At 45.1% G+C, this 16,902-nt stretch overlaps 1 protein-coding gene across 1 annotated transcript; it reads left to right on the top strand.

Moving 5' to 3' along the window:
* The first annotated feature begins 5,831 nt into the window (after window positions 1-5,831).
* CLRN3 (clarin 3) lies at window positions 5,832-16,097 on the top strand. The gene is made up of 3 exons (XM_033065455.1): window positions 5,832-6,060; window positions 13,733-13,912; window positions 15,820-16,097. Exons 1-3 carry the CDS (start codon window positions 5,832-5,834, stop codon window positions 16,095-16,097), a joined length of 687 nt encoding a protein of 228 aa, XP_032921346.1.
* Window positions 16,098-16,902: the final 805 nt, after the last annotated feature.

The raw sequence follows: 16,902 nt of genomic DNA on the forward strand, positions 1-16,902 counted from the left end.
AAAGATATCCCAGAACAAGAAGAACATCCCAGCAGGAGAAATCCCTCCTCCAGGAAAGATCCAAGCAATCTTAATAAACTTTCCCGACCTTGATGATTCTCCAGGTTATTTTCCAAACCCCCACACCCAATATTTAGGTGCTCCAAAGGATCTCAGACAATTAGGGGGTGTAAAGGAAGACCTGCCAGAAGACAAAATAAATATCAGACCATCTGTGAATATTTGTGTCTTCTGCAGGAAACTTCATCAGGAAAAAGGAAAAAGGGATTTAGTGGAGGCTGAAATTCTGTGAGCATGGCAGTGCAAGCAGGCACAGCACCAGGGAGGAGCTGGATTTTAATGAACATTTTTTGCAGATCAAATGGCTGCAAGTCAGTGATTTTCTCACTGGGAACCATTTGCAAGGAATTGGATATTAATTTAAATGAGTGCTTATAGCCAGGTGATAAAATAAATAGAATTATTAGACCTGTTGGACAAAATGACCACATTTTCTATTAGGCTGTGTGGTCCTAAAATTAATTAGTCATGAGACAGAAATGGGAAGCCAAGTTGTACAATAAAGTTTTTAATATATTATTTGGGCTGAAGGGATTTGCCAGAGAAAAGGGGAATATCTAAATAAATTTTGAAATAAAGTTGCAAAAAGCTTTTCCTCCAATCTTCCACACTCATTGCCCATAATTGATGATTATATTGCTAATTTAGTCCCCAGCTCTGCATCCTCCCAGTCTCATCCAGGATGCTCCAAGGCCAGGTTTATGCCACTTGTGTTTTCCAGGATCCATCAACGAGCTGGAGCCAACAGCCTGGGGCTGATTTTTGTTGGCTGCAGGAAACAACTCAAGGTGATGCTCTCTGGTCGGGAGCTCCAGCCAGAAATCCAGATTTAAAATCCAGGAGTGGGGATCTGAAGGATGAAGAGTCTTGAAACCCAATTCCAGACCTTTCCAGACAAGGTCTGAAGGGAATTTCTGCTGGTGAGAAAGGAGAGAGGATGAGAAACGAGGGATTTGTGGCCATTTAGCAGCAATTTAATTCCCTTGACAGAAGGAAGACAGAAGCTGTACCCAAAAAATAAATTTAAGAATGTGCAAGGCTGAAATGCTGTGCAAAAATCAGATTACAATGAGGAGATGATCCCACATTTATCCCAATCCCGGGATAATCCAATATCCAACAGGGACTTTGCTTCCCCCAGCTCCCAGCCCGCTGCTCAGGTGTCTTTTCCTCTCTCTCCATCACAAATCAAACCCTTCTCAGCAGTGGCAGCTCTTTGGCAGCCGTTTCACCCTTTGCTTCCAATTTTCCAGAGATGCTGCAGGGCCTCTGTCCTAGTTTGGAGGGCAGGTGTCTGCTGAGAAAGACAGGAGCCTCTCTTTGAAATGGAGAATGGAAACCCCCTCCCTCCAAATTATTATAATTTTGAAATCAAGGGGCTCTCAGGCAAAGATATGGGAATTAGGAATAACAGTTCTTTTCTAGGGAAATTAAAATAGAAATACAGCACTACAAAGAACAAACCCCAAACCCTGACACAGTCAGAGTACACCCTGACACCCGTCAGGCAGGGTGTTGGCAGCAGTCCCATCCCATGGTGGCTGCATCCTCCTGCAGTGACAGATGTGGCTCAGTTGGAGCAGTGCTCCTGTACAAGGTGCAGTTTCCCTCCGGAGCTCCAGTGGTGATGTGGAGAAATCCGGTTTTCCTCTGGAGTCCAGTGGAGAAAGGGGCTCCCTTAGTGTCCCAAACCTCTGTTTTTATCTTGGTAAGAAATGTTGGGCTCTTCCCCCTGGCTGGAGCAGCTCCCAATGGGATGCAGTAATTTTATCAGTCCCACAGTGGGACTCAATGGCCATGAGCAGAAAATGACTGGCTGGAGGAAGGATGGGTTGTGAAAAGATAAAGAACACTGCCCCAGCTGGTTTATAAACCATGGCCATGAACAGGAGATATCCCATGGAGATAAAGAACACTGCCCCAGCTGGTTTATAAACCATGGCCATGAACAGGAGATATCCCATGGAGATAAAGAACACTGCCCTGCCTGGTTTCAATGGATGCCCATTAGCAGAATATCTCCCACAGAGATCAGGATCACTGCCCCACCCTCAACAGATGGTGATAGAACAGATACCTTTGATCACACCCTGTACTGTAACCCCAGACAGCCTCCCATGCTCCTGGCTGGCCTCAGCCCCTGCATTCCTCCTGTTTTTTCCTATTCACCCCCCTATTTTTACCCCTATTTTTGCCTTATTTTCTTCTTCTATTTCCGCCCCCCCCCATCATTTTTCTTATTTTTTTCTCCTATTTTTCTCCCTATTTTTTTCTTTTTTTTTTTCCTCTTATTTTTTTCCCTATTTCCCCCCCTATTTTTCCCCCTATTTTTTTCCCAGTTCCTGCTGGGGTGGGAGGATTGAGCTCCGAGGGGCTGGAGCTCTTTATTAATTAAATATAAATAAAAATATAAATTAAATATATTAAAAAATATAAATAAAATATATTTATTAATTTAATTAATTAAATATAAATTAATTAATATCATATTAATGAGCACATTAATATGGAGCTCATATTCATTGTCTGAGGGACATTTTTCCAGCTGTGATCCCACTCCAGCACCAGAGCTCAGACATCCACAACCATCCTGTGATGGAGCTCTCAGCTGAGAAGTTCTGGGCATATCCTGGCAAGAAATCCAAAAGATGTGGAAAGAAAAAAAAAAAGATCAGAGGGAAAGGAGAAATCAGAAGATGGAATTGTGCAAATCCACCCAGCAGCACTGGGCAGGGATCCATAAAAACGGTGCTCACACCCCTCTCTTGCAGAGAACTCCAAAGTTTTCCGAGGAGTTGTTGCAATCATTTTGCAGCTCAGGACAGCTTCCCATTTCTCAATCAGCTCCAATGAAATGATGATCCCACAGGCACAAACAAATCCCTGTTTCCATCTGAATGCTGGCCACAGAAATAAAAATGGATTTCATTCTTCATGTTCTATAATTTGTTTTAATTCCAATTTATCCATCACAGAAGAGGGGGAGGCAACGTTGGCAACACGTGGCTTGATCCTGTGTGGAATGTTCTGCAGTGGTTTCACCTTGAATTCCCTGAGCACAGCTGGGATCCTGCCCTGTACCCTTGGGAGAACATCCCAGAATCCCAGGATGGGCTGGGCTGGAAAGGACCTGAAATCCACCCCAATCCACCCTGCCATGGCAGGGACACCTCCCACCATCCCAGGCTGCTCCAACCTGCCCTTGGACACTTCCAGGGATCCAGGGGCAGCCACAGCAAAGAATTCCCCCCTAATCTCTGATCCTTCTGGAAATGTGGACAAAGCATCAAACCACCATAATATATATATTTTTTTCCCCATGTAAGAACGTGTTTGCAACATTAAAAACAGACAAGTTTGCATTTAAAGGCTTTCATTTTGTGTTTTTGGCTCAAAGCAAACTGATTGAAACAGAAGGGGAATACTCACATCACCAAGCTTTAAAAATGATGGGTAATTCCATGTACAAAGGATTGCAGGTCTCTCTGCTGCCCCCCTGGTTCACAACAAATTAATCTGATTTTTCTCTGTGGTGACTGTGCAGGGCTGAGTCAGGAGCAGTGGGGGCACAGTGGAGAAGGTGCTGAGCAGGAAATATTTTCTCTGAGTCAGAGGAAACCAATCTCTTCCCCTTTCTCTCTCAAGATGAGGTGTGTCCTGTCAAACTGCAGCTTTAATTCCAGGTTTTATGATGTTCTCACAGTAGCTCTGAGGCAAAAAAAAAAAAAAAAAAGAAAAAAAAGGGCAAGGAATCATAGTCTAGGCAGAGAATAAACCTCAAGGTGACAAGCAAGAAAAAAAGCAAATTATGGTCTCATTTACAGAGCAATTCCCTGAGCCACAGGAGATTTTCAATGATTTGAGCCATAACAATTTGAGCTGAGTCACCACAAACTAAATTTAATTGAGTCAGGTTGCAAGGAAGGGAACTCCAGGCTATTCACCATGCTCTGAGTCTCTGCTGTTCAGTGTTTTTAAAGGGCTGCCTGCTCAATTCATCAAAATTGAAGGAGCTGGAAAAGAATTCCCTGGAAGTTTTTACCAAGATAAATGTCAGTTCTAAAATACAGAATTTTTAAACCCTATTTCACAGGGGACAAGTGGCAGTGCTGATGGCAGGAGGGCAGGTTGCAGCTCAGTTTATTAGAAAAGATCCTTGGATTATAAAGTCTTGGACTATGTCCTTTGGAGAACAGAACTGTTGGATTCATGAACCTGGAGAGGTGGATCAGCCAAACAGAGCCTTCCCACTTTTCTGTGGTTAAACTTTAACTGGGCACTGGACAGAAAATGAGGCAGGTTTCTTATTATTTTATGCAAATAAGAAATGTCCCTTTATTCTTTGGAGCTTAAGTCAAATCATGACTGATTTCCATTATGTTAATGAAGCATACTGACGTTTAGGAATAAAACTTAAGTATTTTTTATAATTATATATATATATATTTTCTATAAATAAGGACCTCAAAGACATCATAAAAGTCACAAGTAGTTTGGAAAAAAAATAAACATCACGAGACTATAAAAATAAAATCCATGGATTTCAAATCCAATTACTGCTTAAAAGTTTGGGATGCAGAAAATCACAAAAGCAGAAAAATCTCAGTGCAATAACACTGCATTGCAGAATAAGTTTTTTCCCCAGGTATTTTCTCCTCCTGAGAAATTCTTGGTTATTTAAAAAAAAAAAAATTCTGGAATCTCTTTCTGTCATCACAGGACAAAGCAGGGAAGCTTCAGGTCCAGAACTGCACAGGTTGATCCAGCAGCAGTGCTGAAGATTGCTCCCTAAAGGTTAATTAAAAAGCTCTGGATGACCCAGGAGCAGGATAATGACATTATAATGAATAGAAATAAAAGCTAATGGAATCTCTGTTACTCTACACTGAGAATAAATTATTAATTTATGTTCCAGGTTTCAGGTCAAAATAATGGGGATTGAGTTTATCTCAAATTCTTGAAATTTGGCTTCAGTCTTTTTTTTAAGCTCTGAGGGTTCAGTTTGAAATTGTGTTCTTTGGTCATTGTTTAGGTCAGCTGGGGTCAAAAAAATGAATGTATTCCCTTGGTTTACAGTCCAGAACAGATTTTTTACCAGGATTTATCCCTGTACATATCCACTGCTCCTCTGAAATGAAACCATGCTAAAGGAATTTGTTTCCTTCCTGACAGCAAGAAAAAGGGAAGGAGTTATGTGAAAATAAATGTAATTAGGAGTTAGAGGTGTTTCTTAGAAAATAACCTCTGACAATAGCTAGAACCTCCCCACCCCACCAAAACCCACGACAACACAACGTTTGCTGCAATTTAAAGAATTTCAGCGGTTTCCCAAAGGGATGGTTGGGTAGCTCCTTTGAATTTGAACATTTTACAACTTTATTATAAGATACCAGAGAAAGATCAGACATGGATTGGCAGATCCCAGGCTGGCTGTCGGGATTTTGAGAGGAGAATTAAGGGATTCAGAAGTGTCCTGGGAGGAGCTGGGGAGGTGCAGGAACCCAAGCTGGGATCTGGGAAGTGACGCTTGGGCAAGGACCATAAATCACACATGGACAATCCCAGCAGGCTGCTTTGACTCTCACCATGGTGACACATTTTTCCCCAAGAGCAAAGTTCAACCATTTTCCATTTTTATTGCCACTGCTGTTTGCTTAAAGTTTACCAGAACCACTCGGCGCGCTCGGACAGCGCCGAGCAGGAATCACCCTCATGGTGAGCGCCACTGAAGGCAACCAAATCCTCTGAAGTGGGGAAAAAGCAGTGCAGAGATGCCTTCCAGGAAGAAAACGTGCATGTTTGCCTGCTCCTTCTGCAGCTGTGTGGGCTCCTTCGTGCTGCTGTGCGTGGTGCTGGCCACCCCGCAGTGGGTGAGCAGCGAGCTGCGCTTCTCCAGCAGCGCCTCCAACGTCACCATCAGCCTCAGCTACGGCCTCTTCAGTGGCACCTGCGAGCAGTTCCTGGATCTAGGACTCCAGGTGCCCAAAAGCATCTTCCAAGGTAAGTGCTGGCACAGCTGGAAATGGGTTTGGGTTTGGAGGGAGCTGAAATCGCGTCCATGCCCACCCCATCCATGGGCACGGACACCTTCCACTGTCCCAGGCTGCTCCAGCCTGACCTTGGGCACTTCCAGGGATCCAGGAACAGCCACAGGTTATCTGGACACCCTGTGCCAGTCCTTAGATCTAATTTAAACCCACATCTCATAGGTCAAAATTAATTAAAATATTCTAAGATGGATACGTCAGCAGCATGAGTGAGTCTTAGGTTTGGGTTGGATATTGAGGAGGATTTGCATGGCTTTGGACACTTCCAGGGATCCAGGAGCAGCCACAACTTCTCTGGGCACCCTGTGCCAGTCCTTATATCTAATTTAAACCCACATCTTACATTTAAAAATTAATTAAAATATTCTAAGATGGATATATCCACCAGCAACATGTGTGAGAAGATTTTCGATTTGGGTTGGATATTGGGGAGGATTTGCCTGGCCTTCGGCACTTCCAGGGATCCAGGAGCAGCCACAGCTTCTCTGGGCACCCTGTGCCAGTCCTTATATCTAATTTAAACCCACATCTCATATTTCAAAATTAATTAAATATTCTAAGATGGATACATCAGCAGCATGAGTGAGATCTTAGGTTTGAGTTGGATATTGGGGAGGATTTGCCTGGCCCTGGACACTTCCAGGGATCCAGGAGCAGCCACAGCCTCCCTTGGAAACCCATTCCAGGGCATCCCCATCCTCACAGGGAGGAATTCCTCACCAGTATCCAACCCAAGCCTAAGATCTTCTCACTCGTGCTGCTGACAGATGTATCCATCTTACACTATTTGAAATGAGAATAAGAATTGAAGTGGGGGATTTAAGTGGTATAAAATAAGACCCCCAAAAAGCACAGAAATTCAACAATAACAACCTGTGGTCTTGGCCTGCACCTTGGAACAAGGGAAAAAACCAAAAAATGGGAGCTTTCTGTCAAAGTGACTTTGATTTTCAGAAGTAAATTCAGTGAGGAACAGAAAAGCAACACTCACCACTTAATTAAGAGATTTACAAACCTCATTCACCTTCCAGGGTTTGGGTTATTTGGTTGTTTGTTTTTTTAATTTCATGATGTTAATTTATTGTTTTGACTTTAAACATTTTGCCACCTATTACTGAATTAGCACCATTTTGATAGAGAAAGGTTTGAAGGAAAAGGAATAAAAGACACAAAACAACACCCAAGGGCAGATAAACCTGAAAGCCCCTGCAAGGATCAAGGGTTTGAACTTATTTTATCTGCCTTGCTGCCTCATCAAGTTCAGAGCAATAATGCTGATGACACACAAGAAAGGGAGAAAAGCCACTCACAAGAATGCTACCAAGAATATGAGCAGGTCAAGTGATTTAGAAATACAAGAAATGGGTTTAAATGAGATATAAGGGCTGGCACAGGGTGCTCCTGGATCCCTGGCAGTGCCCAGGGCCAGGCTGGATGGGGCTGGAGCAGCCTGGGATGGTGGAAATGTCCCTGTCATGGCAGGGGTGGCACTGGATGGGATTTAAGGTCCCAAACCAATCTGGGACTTTAAGATGCTTTAAGAAATAATTCCGTTTTTTGGTAGGTTGTTGTGAGATTCCCAGCACAGCAGATCTAAACCTGCAGCCCAATAATCAGGCTCTTCCCCAGCCTGATTCATTCCTGCATTGCACCTGCAGAAACTCCTGAATTCCCACGGTGGCAGAGCTGGGTTGCACAAAGCAGTGTTTAACTGGATTCCATTTCACCCAGGTTCTCACCAAACCCTGAGCACAGCAGCACTGCCAGCAAGAGGTGGGGCATGGGTTGGTTTTGTTATGTAACGAGTACAAAATCCCAGATCAGGCAATCTTATCTCAGTACAGCCACAGCAGAGTAATGAAAGCGATGTTTAGGAGAGTAAATGATAATAAATAAATAAAATCATTTTTGTGTGGTAATAGTTGGCTGACACCCCAAACCTTGAGCCATGTGGGCAGCTCTGGCTGATTTTAATCGGTGGAAAAGTGGAATTGTGCCCTGGAGAGCTGGCAGAGGAGGATCCAGGCTGGCTGCACTCCAGGGACTGTGCCCTGCCTTTGTCTCAGGAGCTCCCACAGCCCAGTCCCAGGGCTGGGTGTTGCCACCAGATGGATTTTAATTACAATTCATGAAATGAACCCACAACACTCTGGTATCACTGAAGGTGTCAGGTCTCTGCACAGTCTGCTTTGGTGGTGTTGGGTTTTCCCTCACCAGGTTTGGGGTTTTGTGCTTTATCAAATGTTGAGAGAACATTGACAGAAAGTGATCTCAGCTCTCCCCATCGGTTATTTAGGGATGAACAATTCTGCATTTGTGAGATTCCTTCCACAGCTGCAGAAGGAAAGTGATGCTTTACCAACAATCTAAATTTGTGTTTGCCCACATCCCTCACTGGTTCTGTCAGGCAGGGATCCAGAATGAGCAGAACTGACTTTAAATTAATCCTTAGGCTCTATAATAAGCACGATTATCATGTTTTATATTATTTGCTAGAGAATTTGCTAAAGAAATCCTTCCCTGGGAGGGTGGAGAGGCCCTGGCACAGGATCCCAGATTTGCTGGATCCCTGGCAGTGCCCAAGGCCAGGCTGGACAATGGGGTTGGACACTGGGGACAGTGGGAGGTGTCCCTGCCATGGCAGGATGGGATTCAAAGTCCCTTCCCACCCACACTACTCTGTTCTACCATTCTGTTCCATATATAATCGAAAAAGGAAAAATACTTCCTAGAATTCCATACATTCTCTCTTTATATTCCTGTCCACCTAAGACAGGAGATGCATTTCCTTTGCTGATATCCTTAAATAAATGGATTTCCAGTGCTATGGAGGAGCAAAGTGCTTTCTCCATTCCAGCATTTCAGACATCAGCAAGAGGAGTTCTGAACAACCCCTTACATCACAGCATGATTTAAAAGCAGCTGTGCCCTGCCTGGGGGCTCTGCTGTGCTCCCCACGTGCATCCCTCGAGTGGCACTGTCATATCTGGGTGTGGGAAAAGGACAATCCCTGCAGGGAAAATCAAAGCCAACAATTTGGGGATTATTCTCAGCAATAGCCCAGGTTGACTTTTATCAGTGTCCCTTCAAAAGCAGATCATCAACCACCTTTACACAAACAAACAACTTATTTCTCTAGAAACCACAACATTCAAAGAAATTTCTGAGCATGAGGATGAAAGACACAGGAATGTCATTTGTACCCAGCCAGGGTGGCTCTTTCCAGCCTTAACAGAGCAATAAATCACTGCAGCCACTCCTGGGGATGGCAGAATGCAAAAGTTATTTAATAACCAGGCTCCTCAGAGCCTTCCTGAGCTGTCTGAATTATTTGTCTTAGAGAGCTCTGAGTAAAATGTCTGTCAGAGAAGGTTTGGCTTTGACTGCTCCAAGTCAAACACTTCGAGAGAGGTTGAGCCAGGCTCAGGCAGAACCACGCCCAGAGAGTCTGGAATGTCAGGATTTATCCAAAGTCAAGTAATTCCAAATTTACCGCAGCACAGAGGAATTATTTCACTTTTTAACTTTTTAGAATACATGATAAAAGCTTGGTAATTGCTGGAATTCATTCCTGTCCCCATCAGTTTCCAGGGATCTCCTGAAAAGTAAAATTCTGCTGAGCTCTCCTGGGGATTTTTTGTTTGTTTGGGCTTTTTTCAGTGATTAATTCCTGATGTGCCATGGGTGATTGTGGAGCTGGAAAAGCTGACTAAGCTCAGTGAAAGCCTGGGAAATTCTACCCACACATGTAAGGATAAAGGATGAAAAATAAAAGGAGATACAGGAAATTAAGGAGAAATCTGAGCAAACCCTCTTTTCATTCTAGAATTGTTGTTTTACACAGATCCAGAGGTTATCCAGCTGCAGGTTACCACTCCAAATATTTGAGTTTGATCCCTGTCAAACAGATCAGCTGCTGGAGATTCCTTCTGTTTGCACAGACTGCTTTATTTAGGGATTAAAATAAAAATAAATTGCCATGAAAAGAGCATTTTCTTTCAAGCCCTCAGCCTTGTGCTGCTGCAGGGAGGGTCAGAGCTGCCAAAATGCCACCCTTAAACTGCAGCTCAGTGTCAGGGACAAACCAGATCAATTAGGGGGGCAGAGGTGTAGCCAGGCAGTTGTGGAGATGTTCTGGGAGATTAAATTAAGTGAGGCTGCCAGAGGGGAAATTACACAAGCCTGATTTGGCTCCAGACTTATTTCTTCCTGAAGAAATGGATCCCAGGTGATGGCCAGGCTGCTCCAGCCCCAGTGCAGGCACAACCTGCTCACTTCCATTCCGTTGAGTGATATCCCCTGGATGCCCTGCTTTCCTTTTCTTCCAGGAAAATTGCTTAAATTTACAACTAATTTCCATAACACATCCTCAGCTGCCAGAGCCCCAAGCAGAAATTAACTTGTACTGCACTATTAGATAAAATGTGAGAGGAATTCTCCTTTTCATTCCTTGCCAACAGCTCTTTTTATTATGTTTATTCCTCTTTATGGGGTTTTTACTCTTTTTTTTTTTTTTTTCTGCTGTGATTTCTCCCAGTTAAGCACTACCTGAATATTTTGCAATAATGGCTCTGTTCAGGAACAGCACACAAAGGGAATTTTCCTGCAGAAATCTCTCTCACAACATCGATTTGAACAGAGCTCCAAAACATTGTCACTGTATTTGTTACAACATAAAGCACATTATAGCTGCCTTTTCCATCTTTAAACTGAGAAAAAAATTGAGAAAATAATATTTGAGCAAATAATTCATCTCAACAAAGTAACACTTTGAGGGTGTCACGTTTGAGTTTCTCTTGTTACCAGCAACTTATTGAGGAAATGGGAGGATTTAGGGAAAAATTGGTGACAGTTCTGAAGGGTTTGATCAAAAGCCATGGAACTACAGCAGGGAATGATCTGGGAATAAACTGGGGAAAAGGAGAGAGGTCAGGATCTGGGATAACAAAACTCACAAACCCTCCATGAACCCAGTCCTGCTCTGGTGGAGAACAGCAGGAGCTGCTCCTTTATTTTAAAAGATTAACTTGTCTGCACCAAGATTCTCCTGCAGAGCACAGACACAGACCCAGTCAGGAGATGAGCTCAGCCATCCTCATCTGCCCATGGATGACCACACTCAGATTTATTGGTCCTGCAAATGCACCTGGCCCATCCAGGCAGCAGATTTATGAGCTCTGGGAAGGTTTTCCCCATCAAATTTATTGCATGTGAGGGACTGCTGCTATTTTAAAAGGAAATACAACTGGAGCAGAGTTTTAAATTGGAGCAGAGTTTTAAATAGGCATTTGTGGAGGTGACCAGACACTGGTAGAGGATCACCCAGATTTCTGATCCAGTTTAGGCAGAAAATTCCTGTCTGGCCTGGACCAGAGGGAATTTTTACAGAAGTATTAAGGAACAGAAGTTTACTACCCAGTTACCTGCAGGATTAGAAAGGAATTTATTTCAGGATTTATTTCAGCCCAGGTACCTTCACCCCATGTGGGATTTGGGTTCATTGCTGTATCCAAACCTCCTGCACTTTCTCCATCCCAGTCCCTTCAGATCAGCCAAACCTCTGCTCATTAGCTTTTATTTACAGCCCTGGCAGGAAACCAGAATGTTTCCCAAACCCACCAGGCTGGGCAGGGCAGGTTATCCCAGAACCATGGAATATCAGTGTTGGAAAAGCTCTCCATGATAATTGGAGCAGGTCCCCAAGTGCCACAGCCACCTTCAGCACATTTCCAGGGATGGTGACTCCTGTTCAATGCTTGGTCACCCTTTTGCTGTGAGCAAACTTTCCCAAATCTCCAATAATCCCCCTCTGGCACGAGCTGGGGCTGTCTCCTTGCTGCCTTTTCCAGGCTTACTTAAAACCAGAGGGAATAAAAGCAGATTTAATTAATGCAGGGCTGTCAGGGACATTGGGGGCACACAGCCTCCCCAGGGCTGCACCCAGAATGAACCATGGCCACGAGTTTTTCAGACATTGCTAAGTTTGGTCTGTTTGTATATCAGGGTTAATCCTCCAATTACAGCTTCAGCTAATGAAGTCATTTACCCCCAGTTCACTCCCCCATAATTCACTTTTATTGATGCTTTCCTGGCCCTGAGGCTGTCGGGTGTCCTTGAGTTCCAGACCTAGGGGGATTGTTTTGTCTGACTGAAATAGAGAGTTTATATGGATTTTATATAGAGTTTCTATAGGAGTTCATACAGAGTTTCTATAGGAGTTCATACCGTTTCTATAGGAGTTCCTATAGGAGTTCATATTGGAGTTTCCATAGAGTTTCTATATCTATAAGAGTTTCTATAAGAGTTTCTGTAAGAGTTTCTGTAAGAGTTTCTGTAAGAGTTTCTATAAGAGTTTCTGTAAGAGTTTCTGTAAGAGTTTCCACAGAATTTCTGTAGAGTTTCTGTAGAGTTTCTATAGAGTCTCCATAGGAGTTTCTATAGAGTTTCTATAGAGTTCATATAGAGTTCATATAGAGTTTCTATAGAGTTCATATAGAGTTTCTGCACTGAACCAGGGCAGGATTTGAAATCTGGGGAAGCTGAGACCCTGAGGTATCACCCTGACCTTGTTCCCTGTCCCTGACCCCTATCCCCTGACCCCTGTCCCTGTCCACTGTCCCTAATCCCCATCCCCTGTTCCTGACCCCTGATCTCTGTCCCTGATTTCCATCCCCTGTCCCATCCCCTGACCCTGTCCCTGACCCTGTCTCCTGTCCCTGACCCCTATACCCTGTCCCTGTCCCCTGTCCCTGATTCCCATCCCCTGTCCCTGACCCCCATCCCCTGTCCCTGACCCTGTCCCTGATTCCCATCCCCTGTCCCTGATTCCCATCCCCTGTCCCTGATTCCCATCCCCTATCCCCTGTCCCATCCCCTGTCCCTGACCCTGTCCCTGACCCCTATACCCTGTCCCCTGTCCCTATCCCCATCCCCTGACCCTGACCCTGTTCCTGTCCCATCCCCTGTCCCTGATTCCCATCCCCTGTCCCCTGACCCTGTCCCTGTCCCCTGTCCCTGATTCCCATCCCCTATCCCCTGTCCCTGTCCCATCCCCTGTCCCATCCCCTGACCCTGTCCCTGATTCCCATGCCCTGTCCCTGTCCCCTGTCCCAGTCCCACCCCTGACCCTGTCCCCTGTCCCCTGTCCCTGATTCCCATGCCCTGTCCCTGTCCCCTGTCCCATCCCCTGTCCCTGTCCCTGTCTCTAATTCCCATCCCCTGTCCCATCCCCTGTCCCTGTCTCCTGTCCCTATCCCCTATACCCTGTCCCATCCCCTGTCCCTGATTCCCATCCCCTGTCCCATCCCCTGTCCCTGTCCCTGACCCCTGTCTCCTGTCCCATCCCCTATCCCTGTCCCTGACCCTGTCCCATCCCCTGACCCTGTCCCATCCCCTGTCCCATCCCCTGACCCTGTCCCTGTCTCCTGTCCCATCCCCTGTCCCTGTCCCTGTCTCTAATTCCCATCCCCTGTCCCATCCCCTGTCCCTGATTCCCATCCCCTGTCCCATCCCCTGTCCCTGATTCCCATCCCCTGTCCCTGTCCCTGATTCCCATCCCCTGTCCCTGTCCCCTGTCTCTATCCCCTGTCTCCTGTCCCACCCCTGTCCCTGTCCCTGTGTTCCAGTCGCGGACGCCCTGGGCAGTGGCAGCGGCAGGAACCTGAACGTCGCCACCATCGTGGTGCTGGTGCTGGCTCTGCTCAGCTCCCTGCTCAGCTCTGGCTTCACCTGCACCAACGCTGTCAGCAACCCCTACCAGACATTCCTGGGGCCCGTCGGAGTCTACACCTGGAATTCTGTGTGCGGTGAGCGGCCAGTCCCTGAAATTCTGACACTGCAGATGGAGCAAGAACAGCTCCAAATGCATTCTGCTCCCTGGGTTTGCTTTTTAACCCTGCCTGCTGGCACACCTCAAACCATCTTTTAAATTAAAACACATTATAGAATAAAATAATGTTTATATGAGGGTATTTATAGGAAGGCAGCAGGAGTGAGTGAGCTGCAGCGAAAATTATTTCTCTCTTTAAAAAATAAAATTCACGGGTGAAAATAAATTTAACAATCCCCTAAGCATGAAAAAAAAAGAAAAGGAGATGCTGAGTCATTGGAGCTGTGAACCAATGTGGGTGTGGAACCCTCATTCCTGCTTGGATTGAGCCTGGCTGCTCCCAGCCCTCCCTGCCCTGCTCTGGCCACTCTGCAGCTCTCACACCCAGTCCCCAGAGGATGAGGTGTTCCTCTAATTGTAGGTTTGCACTTGAATCATTCCCAGGTATTTTATCCTTCAAAAGCTTTTCAGGTCCAGGGAAAATGCGTCCCCAGCAGCAGCAGCCTGTCCTGGGGACAAAACCAGAGCTTGGTGGGAAGGGAAGAGTGCAGATAATCTTAATTATTACATGTACAGGTGGAGGTGTGAAAATCACCCACCTTTTAACACAGATGCTGAAACAGCTGTGAAGCACAGTAAGAAAAGTGAACAAAATTAAATAATTAGACAATTATTCCCTTCTGAGACAGCAGATCATTGCCTCCTCCCATGGGAAGGTTTTTCCAGAGCCCAGCACCCAAACCTGCAAGCTCTGACTGAAATGAAAGGACCATGGGCTGGCCAAAATAAATACTGGGGTGAAAATAAATTTTTGTGTTGGCTGAGGGCTGTGGTTACTTTTAACAGCCCTGCAAGAGCTGTGACCTGGAAGCTCATTTTGCTGTGGGTGCATTTTTGTGAGAAATCACGCATCATTTAATGTGGGAGGTCATCTTGGAGGTTCCTAATTCTCCTGAATAAAACCAGTGCTCTCCTGAATAAAAGATGAAGCTGTTTCAGCCTGAGCTGGGGTAGGGTGAGGTGCCTGGAGAGAGGGAATGAATGTTCCACCAAAGTTCAGAGATTACAGCTCTGTTGGCACGAGGAAAGCAGAGATACAACAGCAATATTCAGATAAATGTCAAAGGAACTGCACTTTTACATTTGGGAGGCTGTAAGAAATAAACCCAGATCTAAATCTAACAAGACATCACATTCTGGCTTATCCCAGACTGATCCAATAGTTCAAGTTGTAAAAAAAAGGAGTTTTTCAAGTCTAAGCTCTTGGGCCAGCCCTGAGCACAAACCAGGTTGTTCAGGGCTTTATCCAGCTGTGATTTTTATCCAGCTGTGATTTATCCAGCTGTGATTTTTTTAATCCAGCTGTGATTTTTATCCAGCTGTGATTTATCCAGCTGTCAGATTGCCCATCCATGAATTTGGGCTCATATCAGACATTTACAAATCACCAAAGGTGTGAATACACAATACTCATCAGCACTAAATTAAATGGGAAAATTGAATTAAATGGCCTTATCTAAGAATAATCTAATAATTTTAAATTATATCATTGCCTATATCAAAACACCTGTCAAATACTATTGGGGGGGAAATTCTTGAAGTGCCCCCACAGTTTACTAATTACCAGTACTAGATAAGTATTAAACATTCCCTAAGCATTAAAAAAAAAACAAAAAAAAACAACCCACAGAAAACAAACAAACGAACAAAAAACCAAACAAAAAAAAATCCCAAAAATTTTCAAGATTAAAAAAAAAACACCACAAAAATTCAAGATAAATTGATTAAAACTTCTGGATTAGGACAAGGATTAAAGCAGACTATAAATCACTGTACATATAGCACTACAGTTCCTCCTCTAACGTTTTTATTTTTATTTTCCAGGTGTCCTGACCCTCCTAGCCATGATCCTTTTCCCTGTGAACGTGCAAGGACAGGGGCTGTCTGAACAGCTGGTCCCTGCAGCGTGCTCCACCAGCCTGCAGACACAGCTGGGCTCCAGGCACACCTATGGATATTCCTACTGGCTCATGCTGCTCATCCTCCTCCTCAACATTGCCTCCCTCACCATCATCTATTTCTATGACCATGCCACATATTCCAAGAAGAAAGAGCAGGAGAGGCCCATTGAGAACGCACCCAAGGATGTTATTCTGTTTTAAGGACACCTTAAAGGGGTGTGAAAAAAGAGGATTTGAGTGTGGACAGCAAATTTCTGTTTGCTCTGAGCGCTGGGCACACTCAGTTCTCAGATTGTGAGGACACAAAGCAGGTTTGGATTTAGCTGCCTTCTGGCCTGAGCAGGAAGATCAAAATATTGAGTGAAATCCAAGTGTGGGACACAAAGACTGCAAGGATCCCTCGGGAGGAGGAGAAATGGGCCCTGAGCTGCTGCTGCTCTCTTTTCTCCTTGCTGTGCTCAGGGATGTCCCTGTGCCCGCAGGGATGGCACTGGTGGCACCTGAGGACACAGCTGGCCTTGCTTGGACTTGGATTTTCTAATGACTCAACAATTCCATGAGACAGAGAAGCTCAGTGCCCACGGGTTGTTAATGCCCAGAAAATCCTCCCGGACCTTTGAGCAGTGCCAGGAGCAAAGGGCAGAGCCACACCCGGGCCAGCTGTGCCCAGCCCCTCTCCACACCTCTCTGCCTGGCACAAAGTGCCCCCAGCTGGATTATCAGCGAGGATTTGTGGCCAGGGCCATCCCTTTGCCCAGCTGAAGGAGAATTTCAGGTGCTCACAAGGACACAGACTGCAGAGCTGCCCAGGAGTGAGGAACTCCCTTCTCATCCTTGGACCTTGGGGCAGATCCAAAGTGCAAAATCCTGCTCAGAGCACGTGTTCACCGTGGTCAGCACTTCTGCTCCTCACCCTCACCTCTGCAGCCAGGAGACACTTTTTTATTCCTTTAAAAAAAAAAAAAAACCCTTCTTTTCCTTTCCAGTGTGATTTTATGTCATGCTC

Source organism: Catharus ustulatus, chromosome 8 (assembly GCF_009819885.2).
Source record: "Catharus ustulatus isolate bCatUst1 chromosome 8, bCatUst1.pri.v2, whole genome shotgun sequence".
NCBI lineage: Eukaryota > Metazoa > Chordata > Aves > Passeriformes > Turdidae > Catharus > Catharus ustulatus.